Source organism: Salmo trutta, unplaced genomic scaffold (assembly GCF_901001165.1).
Source record: "Salmo trutta unplaced genomic scaffold, fSalTru1.1, whole genome shotgun sequence".
In the NCBI taxonomy this organism is placed as follows: domain Eukaryota; kingdom Metazoa; phylum Chordata; class Actinopteri; order Salmoniformes; family Salmonidae; genus Salmo; species Salmo trutta.
In genome coordinates, this window is record NW_021822694.1 from 160,242 (window position 1) to 173,569 (window position 13,328).

Below are 13,328 nucleotides of genomic sequence, written 5' to 3' on the forward strand. Positions count from 1 at the left end.
TCTTCCATTTTTTAGGAATGTGGTGGTAACCAACATAAACCCTGTTCTGGATTCAGATAACAGACAGAGGAAAGGAAGGGTCTCATTGATCTCTTCCTTAAGGCCAATGTGATCACAGGATGTGAGACGAGATGACACCGTCAGACAGATCGCCCCGTTTCCTGGACAAAGTAGCAGTATTTTTGGGGGAGGGGGGGGGGGGGGGGGTGTAATTTCTTGCATTATTCGCTCAGAACGTTTCTAGTACTATTACCGCGAGGAGAGAAAGGAAATGAGGTCACTGCTTCCAGAAAGCCAAGGGGAACTTTGACTTCAAAACACGTCTGCTTCTAAACAATGACAGAAACCCAACCAGCCAACAACTCAGAAAGGTCAGAGAACAACAAGGAAACAAGACAACTCTCGATGACGCAAAACAAAAAATACCATCATCAAAACTGAAGGAAATGCCTTTTTTTTTTGGTACAAAAATAACAGTCGATCCAGTCACTCACTGTCCTCTCCCTCTAAATCTGACAGTATGTCTAGGAGGTCGCTATGGGGTCATTATCTCTAGTGTTGTAATGATAGAGCTATGGGGTCATTATCTATAGTGTTGTAATGATAGAGCTATGGGGTCATTATCTCTAGTGGTGCAATGATAGAGCTATGGGGTCATTATCTCTATAGTGTTGTAATGATAGAGCTATGGGGTCATTATCTCTATAGTGTTGTAATGATAGAGCTATGGGGTCATTATCTCTATAGTGTTGTAATGATAGAGCTATGGGGTCATTATCTATAGTGGTGTAATGATAGAGCTATGGGGTCATTATCTATAGTGTTGTAATGATAGAGCTATGGGGTCATTATCTCACCATGCTGGATGTCCTTCATGTCCAGATGCAGACTGGACATCAGGATCCCCACAGCCTGAGAACGCTTGTTGTTCAGCAACTTGACCACCTGCAGAGAGAGAGAGAAACATCAATACATGACACACTCAGAGAGAGGGAAGGAGGGAGAGCGGGAGAGGGGAGGCGGGAGAGGGGGAGAGGGGAGGCGGGAGAGGGGAGGCGGGAGAGCGGAAGAGGGGAGGCGGGAGAGGGGAGAGCGGGAGAGGGGAGAGCGGGAGAGAGTGAAAGACAATGTCAACTTCAGAGAGAATGAATGAACGAGAGAGATAGACGCATGAATCACAAGAAAACTAAAAGAGCAAACTAGAATGCTATTTGTCCCTGAACAGAGAGTAAACAGTGGCAGAATACCTGACCACTGTGACTGACCCAAACTGAAGGAAAGCTTTGACTATGTACAGACTCAGTGAGCATAGCCTTGCTATTGAGAAAGGCCAATCGTAGGCAGACCTGGCTGACCTGCCCTCAAAATGAGGTGGAAACTGAGTTGCACTTCCTAACCTCCTGCCCAATGTACGACCATATTAGAGATACATATTTCCCTCAGATTACACAGATCCACAAAGAACTAGAAAACAAATCCAATTGTGATAAACTCCCATATCTACTGGGTGAAATACCACAGTGTGACATCACAGCAGCAAGATGTGTGACCTGTTGCCACAAGAAAAGGTCAACCAGTGAAGAACAAACACCATTGTAAATACAACCCATATTTATGTTTATTTATTTTCCCTTTTGTACTTTAACTATTTGCACATCATTACACCACTGTATATAGACATAATATGGCATTTGAAATGTCTATTTTGGAGCGGGAGAACGAGGGGGGGGGGGGGAAAGAGCGGGAGAACGAGGCGGGGAAGGGCGGGAGAACGAGGCGGGGGGGAAAGAGCGGGAGAACGAGGCGGGGGGGAAAGAGAACGAGGCGGGGGGGGAAAGAGCGGGAGAACGAGGCGGGGGGGAAAGAGCGGGAGAACGAGGCGGGGGGGAAAGAGCGGGAGAACGAGGGGGGGAAGGGCGGGAGAACGAGGGGGGGGGGAAGAGCGGGAGAACGAGGCGGGGGGGAAAGAGCGGGAGAACGAGGCGGGGGGGAAAGAGCGGGAGAACGAGGGGGGGAAGAGCGGGAGAACGAGGGGGGGAAGAGCGGGAGAACGAGGGGGGGGGGGAAGAGCGGGAGAACGAGGCGGGGGGGAAAGAGCGGGAGAACGAGGCGGGGGGGAAAGAGCGGGAGAACGAGGCGGGGGGGAAAGAGCGGGAGAACGAGGGGGGGGGAAAGAGCGGGAGAACGAGGGGGGGAAGGGAAAGAGCGGGAGAACGAGGCGGGGGGGAGAGCAGTTATTGCAAATTGATTTTAAAAGCCTGACATCCCAGTTTAAAAAGTTACTTTCTCAACTTCTGATGTGTTTAGTGGAAGTAAATGTGGACCTGACCTTCCCACAACCTTGGTTACTACCGACTCTCATCCAAGCTCACCGTCAAGCTCTTCTCCCCCCTCGTTCTCACCGTCTTCCTCCTGACCTTCATCGGTCAGAACCGTTTCATGAAGGGAACAAAGAGACGACCACCAGATAACATTCAGGACAGGATGAACTTCCTGTGTACTTCGCTGTCAGAGTAGGTACTGGAAACACTGACCTCCCTCACTAGCTTTAAGCACCAGCTGTCAGAGTAGGTCCTGGAAACACTGACCTCCCTCACTAGCTTTAAGCACCAGCTGTCAGAGTAGGTACTGGAAACACTGACCTCCCTCACTAGCTTTAAGCACCAGCTGTCAGAGTAGGTACTGGAAACACTGACCTCCCTCACTAGCTTTAAGCACCAGCTGTCAGAGTAGGTCCTGGAAACACTGACCTCCCTCACTAGCTTTAAGCACCAGCTGTCAGAGTAGGTACTGGAAACACTGACCTCCCTCACTAGCTTTAAGCACCAGCTGTCAGAGTAGGTACTGGAAACACTGACCTCCCTCACTAGCTTTAAGCACCAGCTGTCAGAGTAGGTACTGGAAACACTGACCTCCCTCACTAGCTTTAAGCACCAGCTGTCAGAGTAGGTACTGGAAACACTGACCTCCCTCACTAGCTTTAAGCACCAGCTGTCAGAGTAGGTCCTGGAAACACTGACCTCCCTCACTAGCTTTAAGCACCAGCTGTCAGAGTAGGTACTGGAAACACTGACCTCCCTCACTAGCTTTAAGCACCAGCTGTCAGAGTAGGTACTGGAAACACTGACCTCCCTCACTAGCTTTAAGCACCAGCTGTCAGAGTAGGTCCTGGAAACACTGACCTCCCTCACTAGCTTTAAGCACCAGCTGTCAGAGTAGGTACTGGAAACACTGACCTCCCTCACTAGCTTTAAGCACCAGCTGTCAGAGTAGGTACTGGAAACACTGACCTCCCTCACTAGCTTTAAGCACCAGCTGTCAGAGTAGGTACTGGAAACACTGACCTCCCTCACTAGCTTTAAGCACCAGCTGTCAGAGTAGGTACTGGAAACACTGACCTCCCTCACTAGCTTTAAGCACCAGCTGTCAGAGTAGGTACTGGAAACACTGATCTCCCTCACTAGCTTTAAGCACCAGCTGTCAGAGTAGGTACTGGAAACACTGACCTCCCTCACTAGCTTTAAGCACCAGCTGTCAGAGTAGGTACTGGAAACACTGACCTCCCTCACTAGCTTTAAGCACCAGCTGTCAGAGTAGGTACTGGAAACACTGACCTCCCTCACTAGCTTTAAGCACCAGCTGTCAGAGCAGCTCCCAGATCACTGCACCTGTACATAGCCCATCTATAATTTAGCCCAAACAACTACCTCTTCCCCTACTGTATTTATTTATTTATTTATTTTTGTTCCTTTGCTCCCCATTATTTCTATTTCTACTTTGCACTTTCTTCCACTACAAATCTACCATTCCAGTGTTTTACTTGCTATATTGTATTTACTTTGCCACCATGGCCTTTTTGCCTTTACCTCCCTTATCTCACCTCATTTGCTCACATTGTATATAGACTTATTGTTCTACTGTATTATTGACTGTATGTTTGTTTTACTCCATGTGTAACTCTGTGTTGTTGTATGTTGTCGAACTGCTTTGCTTTATCTTGGCCAGGTCGCAGTTGTAAATGAGAACTTGTTCTCAACTAGCCTACCTGGTTAAATAAAGGACTTGTTCTCAACTAGCCTACCTGGTTAAATAAAGGACTTGTTCTCAACTAGCCTACCTGGTTAAATAAAGGACTGGTTCTCAACTAGCCTACCTGGTTAAATAAAGGACTTGTTCTCAACTAGCCTACCTGGTTAAATAAAGGTGAAATAATATAATAAAATAAGGTGTTGCTCGTTCCATCTCTTTCTGCTTCCACCCCGTATCTTATCTAACTGGCTGCTACATGACACACCAGATTCTACGTATAAAATCAGAAACATTACATTTCAGATGTTTTCACCTCAACAACGCCCGAGGCCACTTTTGGGAATTAAGGAATGGAGAAAATAAAGAAAGAAAAAGTCTGTACATGATTACAAATACCCGGCGTCCATTTCCCCATCAGCAGCTGTAGCACACTGAACGACTGCTCTCTGATTAAATAATTACCCTGTTGGAGGTTTAGAGACAGACCAGAAGGTCTGCTAGGAGAGAGAGAGAGGAACCCACGGTGACCTCACACAGGTCAGGTCTACTAGGAGAGAGAGAGGAACCCATGGTGACCTCACACAGGTCAGGTCTACTAGGAGAGAGAGAGAGAGGAACCCACGGTGACCTCACACAGGTCAGGTCTACTAGGAGAGAGAGAGAGAGGAACCCATGGTGACCTCACACAGGTCAGGTCTACTAGGAGAGCGAGAGGGGGGAACCCACGGTGACCTCACACAGGTCAGGTCTACTAGGAGAGAGAGAGAGAGGAACCCACGGTGACCTCACACAGGTCAGGTCTACTAGGAGAGAGAGAGGAACCCATGGTGACCTCACTCAGGTCAGGTCAACTAGGAGAGAGAGAGGAACCCACGGTGATCTCACACAGGTCAGGTGTACTAGGAGAGAGAGAGAGAGAGAGAGAGAGGAACCCACGGTGACCTCACACAGGTCAGGTCTACAAGGAGAGAGAGAGAGAGGGACCCACGGTGACCTCACACAGGTCAGGTCTACTAGGAGAGAGAGAGAGAGAGAGGAACCCACGGTGACCTCACACAGGTCAGGTCTACTAGGAGAGAGAGAGAGGAACCCATGGTGACCTCACACAGGTCAGGTCTACTAGGAGAGAGAGGAACCCCGGTGACCTCACACAGGTCAGGTCTACTAGGAGAGAGAGAGAGAGGAACCCATGGTGACCTCACACAGGTCAGGTCTACTAGGAGAGAGAGAGAGGAACCCACGGTGACCTCACACAGGTCAGGTCTACTAGGAGAGAGAGGGAGGAACCCACGGTGACCTCACACAGGTCAGGTCTACTAGGAGAGAGAGAGAGAGAGAGGAACCCACGGTGACCTCACACAGGTCAGGTCTACTAGGAGAGAGAGAGAGAGAGGAACCCACGGTGACCTCACACAGGTCAGGTCTACTAGGAGAGAGAGAGAGAGGAACCCACGGTGACCTCACACAGGTCAGGTCTACTAGGAGAGAGAGGGAGGAACCCACGGTGACCTCACACAGGTCAGGTCTACTAGGAGAGAGAGAGAGAGAGAGAGGAACCCACGGTGACCTCACACAGGTCAGGTCTACTAGGAGAGAGAGAGAGAGAGGAACCCACGGTGACCTCACACAGGTCAGGTCTACTAGGAGAGAGAGAGAGGAACCCACGGTGACCTCACACAGGTCAGGTCTTCTAGGAGAGAGAGAGAGAGGAACCCACGGTGACCTCACACAGGTCAGGTCTACTAGGAGAGAGAGAGAGAGGAACCCACGGTGACCTCACACAGGTCAGGTCTACTAGGAGAGAGAGAGAGAGGAACCCACGGTGACCTCACACAGGTCAGGTCTACTAGGAGAGAGAGAGAGAGAAACCCATGGTGACCTCACACAGGTCAGGTCTACTAGGAGAGCGAGAGGGGGGAACCCACGGTGACCTCACACAGGTCAGGTCTACTAGGAGAGAGAGAGAGGGGAACCCACGGTGACCTCACACAGGTCAGGTCTACTAGGAGAGAGAGAGAGGAACCCACGGTGACCTCACACAGGTCAGGTCTACTAGGAGAGAGAGAGGAACCCATGGTGACCTCACTCAGGTCAGGTCTACTAGGAGAGAGAGAGGAACCCACGGTGATCTCACACAGGTCAGGTCTACTAGGAGAGAGAGAGAGAGAGAGAGAGAGAGAGGAACCCACGGTGATCTCACACAGGTCAGGTCTACTAGGAGAGAGAGAGAGAGGAACCCACGGTGACCTCACACAGGTCAGGTCTACTAGGAGAGAGAGATAGAGAGAGGAACCCACGGTGACCTCACACAGGTCAGGTCTACTAGGAGAGAGAGAGAGGAACCCATGGTGACCTCACACAGGTCAGGTCTACTAGGAGAGAGAGGGGACCCCACGGTGACCTCACACAGGTCAGGACTACTAGGAGAGAGAGAGGAACCCACGGTGACCTCACACAGGTCAGGTCTACTAGGAGAGAGAGAGAGGAACCCATGGTGACCTCACACAGGTCAGGTCTACTAGGAGAGAGAGAGAGGAACCCACGGTGACCTCACACAGGTCAGGTCTACTAGGAGAGAGAGAGGAACCCATGGTGACCTCACTCAGGTCAGGTCTACTAGGAGAGAGAGAGGAACCCACGGTGATCTCACACAGGTCAGGTCTACTAGGAGAGAGAGAGAGAGAGAGAGAGAGAGAGAGGAACCCACGGTGATCTCACACAGGTCAGGTCTACTAGGAGAGAGAGAGAGAGGAACCCACGGTGACCTCACACAGGTCAGGTCTACTAGGAGAGAGAGATAGAGAGAGGAACCCACGGTGACCTCACACAGGTCAGGTCTACTAGGAGAGAGAGAGAGGAACCCATGGTGACCTCACACAGGTCAGGTCTACTAGGAGAGAGAGGGGACCCCACGGTGACCTCACACAGGTCAGGACTACTAGGAGAGAGAGAGGAACCCACGGTGACCTCACACAGGTCAGGTCTACTAGGAGAGAGAGAGAGGAACCCATGGTGACCTCACACAGGTCAGGTCTACTAGGAGAGAGAGAGGAACCCACGGTGACCTCACACAGGTCAGGTCTACTAGGAGAGAGAGAGAGAGAGAGGAACCCACGGTGACCTCACACAGGTCAGGTCTACTAGGAGAGAGAGAGGAACCCACGGTGACCTCACACAGGTCAGGTCTACTAGGAGAGAGAGAGAGAGGAACCCATGGTGACCTCACACAGGTCAGGTCTACTAGGAGAGAGAGAGAGGAACCCATGGTAATCTCACACAGGTCAGGTCTACTAGGAGAGAGAGAGAGGAACCCACGGTGACCTCACTCAGGTCAGGTCTACTAGGAGAGAGAGGGAGGAACCCACGGTGACCTCACTCAGGTCAGGTCTACTAGGAGAGAGAGGGAGGAACCCACGGTGACCTCACACAGGTCAGGTCTACTGAGAGAGAGAGGAACCCACGGTGACCTCACACAGGTCAGGTCTACTGAGAGAGAGAGAGAGGAACCCACGGTGACCTCACACAGGTCAGGTCTACTAGGAGAGAGAGAGAGGGGAACCCACGGTGACCTCACACAGGTCAGGTCTACTAGGAGAGAGAGAGAGGAACCCACGGTGACCTCACCACAGGACTGCAGCAGTGTGTCTTAAAGCCAATTGATGTTTGATCTGAAAATGTGGTCTGCGTCGCCGTCCGGAGGGTGTGACGCTACGCTGAGCCTCTGGAGGCAGAAGACAAATTGAGCTCCGTACCCCGTCGCTGGGCACCTCAAGTTCTCTAACAATGAGGAGGGCTCTGTATAGCTCCGCATTGATGTGATTGGTTGACGGAAGGTGAGGGCAGGAGGTCCTGTATTAATCCTTCACAACAGGCTCTGCGAAGTGCGAATGCCCTGACTTCTGCAGAGGCCCTATCGCAGTAAATGATGCACGGCCACTGCAGACGTGGGATTGACCATGCAGAGCCCAGAGACTGGAGCATCGCTGTGTTTATACTGTGGAGAGCCCAGAGACTGGAGCAACGCTGTGTTTATATTGTGGAGAGCCCAGAGACTGGAGCAACACTGTGTTTACTGTGGAGAGCCCAGAGACTGGAGCAACGCTGTGTTTACTGTGGAGAGCCCAGAGACTGGAGCAACGCTGTGTTTACTGTGGAGAGCCCAGAGACTGGAGCATCGCTGGGTTTACTGTGGAGAGCCCAGAGACTGGAGCAACGCTGTGTTTACTGTGGAGACTGGAGCAACGCTGTGTTTACTGTGCAGCCCAGAGACTGGAGCAACACTGTTTACTCTGGAGAGCCCAGAGACTGGAGCAACACCGTGTTTACTCTGGAGAGCCCAGAGACTGGAGCAACACCGTGTTTACTCTGGAGAGCCCAGAGACTGGAGCAACGCTGTGTTTACTGTGCAGCCCAGAGACTGGAGCAACACCGTGTTTACTGTGGAGAGCCCAGAGACCAAGAAAACAAAAAACAATGTTTGAAACTATGTTGTCTGATTGATCAGAAAGTCAAGACAATGGTCAGTTTTCTACTGCGACTCAGCACCACGTTGACCTGCCTGCCCCCCCGCCTGGCACCCTGCGTCAGCAGCTGGAAACATTCTCCATCTAAACAGACCTCTATTACGTACGGACAAACTTTCCCTTCAGGAAGTCATCAGATGACCGTGAATAACGTCCCCTTCTCTCGCTCTACCCCCCCCCCCCCCCCGCCGGGTTGGTCGGTGTGTCGCCGTGTCACCAGGACCAAAACCACCAAGATGTTACCAAATAAACAGACTCCGTAAGAACGGCAGTTCTGCTCTACAAGGGTATGGAGGAAACGAGCCTCACCTGGACGGGAGAGGAAACGAGCCTCACCTGGACGGGAGAGGAAACGAGCCTCACCTGGACGGGAGAGGAAACGAGCCTCACCTGGACGGGAGAGGAAACGAGCCTCACCTGGACGGGAGAGGAAACGAGCCTCACCTGGACGGGAGAGGAAACGAGCCTCACCTGGACGGGAGAGGAAACGAGCCTCACCTGGACGGGAGAGGAAACAAGCCTCACCTGGACGGCAGGACGTGGGTAATGTTAGAGCTCTGGGACCGGATCTATCAAACGTCTGAGTAACAGAGCTGATCTAGGATCAGTGCCTTTTTTAGATAAATGAAAATGAAAGTGTACTTGGTCAGGGTAAGAACCTGACCCCAGAACAGCACTTACTCTGATGCTTAACAGATAGAAAAAAACAAAATGGCACCTGGTCTTACGTCTGTGACCACACAGTAAACAGAAGAAGTGACTGTCTGTTTTAAAATTCAACACATCCAGCTAGGAGCCAGAGAGGTGCTGACTGACAACAACAGCCATGACGTCAGACTGGGCCTAGACCATAAACAATGGAAAGAGGGGGGGGGGGGGGCTTTATCTCAGATCATTGATGAGGTAAAACCATATATTTACCAGTGTGTATGAAATGATACATACTTTGATAGGGGGGGATGGGGGAATGAAACCGCCGAAAACAAAATGAATAGAATGATTAAATTCTCTTAAAACTTCTACCCTAATATATATGTCCCTAAAATAAATAAACAGCATATTTAGTCAATTAATTTAAAGTAAATATTGGTAAGGCTTTTCAATAAAAGAAAAATTGTAGTGGCGTTAGAAATGTGGTCCCGTGTGGCTCAGTTGGTAGAGCATGGTGTTTGCAACGCCAGGGTTGTGGGTTCGATTCCCACGGGGGACCAGTACAGAGAAGAAAAAAAAAAATAATAATAAATGTATGAAATGTATGCATCCACCACTGTAAGTCGCTCTGGATGAGAGCGTCTGCTAAATGACGTAAATGTAAATAAACAGTCTACCTACGGCTGTGTTTTAACAGACCCACCTGGGCTATGACATCAGCACCGGCATTTCACACATTAACATGCAAACCTCTCATTAATCCTCAGCCATTTTCTCCTCTTTTTAACGTAAATCAGGTTCCTCAAAACAGATCTTCAAATCTGACTAAACTGCAAAACAATGATTTGATAAATCCCAACGTAAACACTTCCTATAAGCTGGCATGCCGACCGGAATTAAACTAACAAAAACATGTTACTTTATTCAAATAAAATGTTTTGCGGGTAAACCTCTGGCAGCTAGCAGGGAGGGGATAAAGGATACCATTTATTCCAATCAGTATCTAAGGAAATGTTTTAAACATGGACCGCTAACTGCAATCATCCTCTATGGGACTGGGACGACTTCAAAGTTTAAACGATTCTTTACCAGAGTATTTGAAGTCAAAAATCGCTGAAACAACTTAAAATTCCCCAAACACTTTATCTGGTAACTCAAATAGCATCCAGATTTAGGTCTACCCACAAGACAACTTCAGAAGACAAACAAGTGACGGGGCTCCATCCTTAAAATAAGGCTTAAGAAAAGATTGGCTCAGGAAAATAGTATTTTAAAAAAGGGCAATATTTAATAAGTTAATGTTAGAAATAAAACAATACAGAGCCACCGAGCCAGGACAGAACCTCAGACAGAACCACACTATACAGGCCAGGACAGAACCTCAGACTGAGCCACTATACAGGCCAGGACAGGACAGAACCTCAGAACCACACTATACAGGCCAGGACAGAACCTCAGACCGAGCCACACTATACAGGCCAGGACAGAAGCTCAGACTGAGCCACTATACAGGCCAGGACAGGACAGAACCTCAGAACCACACTATACAGGCCAGGACAGAACCTCAGAACCTCTATACAGGCCAGGACAGAACCTCAGACCGAGCCACTATACAGGCCAGGACAGAACCTCAGACAGAACCACTATACAGGCCAGGACAGGACAGAACCTCAGAACCACACTATACAGGCCAGAACCTCAATACAGGCCAGGACAGAACCTCAGCCAGAGCCACTATACAGGCCAGAACCAGTATACAGGCCAGGCCAGAACCACACTATACAGGCCAGGACAGAACCTCAGCCAGAACCACTATACAGGCCAGAACCAGTACACAGGCCAGGCCAGAACCACACTATACAGGCCAGGCCAGAACCTCAGCCAGAACCACTATACAGGCCAGGCCAGAACCTCAGCCAGAACCACTATACAGGCCAGGACAGAACCTCAGCCAGAACCACTATACAGGCCAGGACAGAACCTCAGCCAGAACCACTATACAGGCCAGGACAGAACCACTATACAGGCCAGGACAGAACCTCAGCCAGAACCACTATACAGGCCAGGACAGAACCTCAGCCAGAACCACTATACAGGACAGAACCTCAGACAGAACCACTATACAGGCCAGGACAGAACCTCAGCCAGAACCTCTATACAGGCCAGGACTGCTCAGATCAGCTACAGACTGGTGTGTGTGTGTGAGTGTGAGTGTGAGTGTGAGTGTGTGTGTGTGTGGGCTTTACTGGTCGCTGCAGTGTTGTTCTTTATTGATGACAGATCCTCGTTCTGCTACTTCCAGTCAAAACACAGTGTGACTTGAACGGCCTGTCAAAACACCAAGCTCTACGGAGCTCTGATGTAATCCCATCATCTGAACATGGTTTATAGATGGTTAGACTGGGCTACATGGCCTGCCTCCACAATGGCATCCTTACATAAAGGGCCCTGATCAAAAAGGACTGATCCTCAGACAGAGACGCAGAGCCAGGACTGAAGCTCAGACAGAGACGCAGAGCCAGGACTGAAGCTCAGACAGAGACGCAGAGCCAGGACTGAAGCTCAGACCGTGACGTCCTCCTCAGGAAGGACAGTCAGTAATTCTACGCAAATGTTTAGTAGTGGAGAACTGGGCCTAAAGCGGTAGGGACCTTTAATCACATCCATTCCCAGAACCCAGACAGTTCCCAGTTCAGCTGAACCCCCCAGAACCCAGACAGTTCCCAGTTCAGTTGAAACCCCCCAGAACCCAGACAGTTCCCAGTTCAGTTGAAACCCCCCAGAACCCAGACAGTTCCCAGTTCAGTTGAACCCCCCAGAACCCAGACAGTTCCCAGTTCAGTTGAAACCCCCCAGAACCCAGAGAGTTCCCAGTTCAGTTGAAACCCCCAGAACCCAGACAGTTCCCAGTTCAGTTGAAACCCCCCAGAACCCAGAGAGTTCCCAGTTCAGTTGAACCCCCCAGAACCCAGACAGTTCCCAGTTCAGTTGAACCCCCCAGAACCCAGACAGTTCCCAGTTCAGTTGAACCCCCCAGAACCCAGACAGTTCCCAGTTCAGTTGAACCCCCCAGAACCCAGACAGTTCCCAGTTCAGTTGAACCCCCCAGAACCCAGACAGTTCCCAGTTCAGTTGAACCCCCAGAACCCAGACAGTTCCCAGTTCAGTTGAACCCCCCAGAACCCAGAGAGTTCCCAGTTCAGTTGAAACCCCCCAGAACCCAGAGAGTTCCCAGTTCAGTTGAAACCCCCCAGAACCCAGAGAGTTCCCAGTTCAGTTGAAACCCCCAGAACCCAGACAGTTCCCAGTTCAGTTGAAACCCCCCAGAACCCAGACAGTTCCCAGTTCAGTTGAAACCCCCCAGAACCCAGACAGTTCCCAGTTCAGTTGAAACCCCCAGAACCCAGACAGTTCCCAGTTCAGTTGAAACCCCCAGAACCCAGACAGTTCCCAGTTCAGTTGAAACCCCCAGAACCCAGACAGTTCCCAGTTCAGTTGAAACCCCCAGAACCCAGACAGTTCAACTGAAGGAGAACAGAACATCTGGAAGGAAGGATGAAATAGAGGAAAACTCCTACATAAACATGAGGGTGATAGGACAATTAAACAGGACGATAGGACAGGACGATTGGACAGGGGGTACTGGGACACGGGAAAATAGGACTGGGGTAATAGGACTGGGGTACGGGGACAGGACAGGGGGCGATAGGACAGGACAAGGGGCGATAGGACAGGGGTACGGGGACAGGACAGGGGGCGATAGGACAGGACAGGGGGCGATAGGACAGGTGTCGTATCTGATCTCACCTGTTTGGCTTTAGACTTTGTGATGGTATCTGACAGGGGTTTCTTCTTCTCTTTCACAGCAGTCTTGGAGAACAGCTCTACGAACTCATCAAAGTTCACGTCAGGCTCCTGTATCTTGTCCCAGACCAGCGACGTGCTCACCTCTCTAGGATGAGGGAAGAGTTAGTGAGGTTGTGACCGTTCGATCTTTACTAAAGATACCAGAAATGTTCCAGACAGTACAAAAAACCTTATTTCACTCAAATTATGTGCACATATTCGTTGACATCATGTTAGTCAGAATTTCTCTTTTATCAAGAAGCTGATTAAAAAAAGCAT

At 50.3% G+C, this 13,328-nt stretch overlaps 1 protein-coding gene across 1 annotated transcript in view; it reads right to left on the reverse strand.

Annotated features, from left to right (window-relative positions):
* The window catches only part of LOC115183658 (formin-2), a 103,381-nt gene that overhangs the window by 51,370 nt on the left and 38,683 nt on the right, over window positions 1-13,328 (reverse strand). The window contains exons 7-8 of the mRNA XM_029744763.1: window positions 13,011-13,155; window positions 858-945 (exon numbers count right to left, since the gene is read on the reverse strand). Of these exons, the coding sequence (XP_029600623.1) occupies window positions 858-945; window positions 13,011-13,155 (233 nt within the window). The remainder of the gene's footprint in view (window positions 1-857; window positions 946-13,010; window positions 13,156-13,328) is intronic.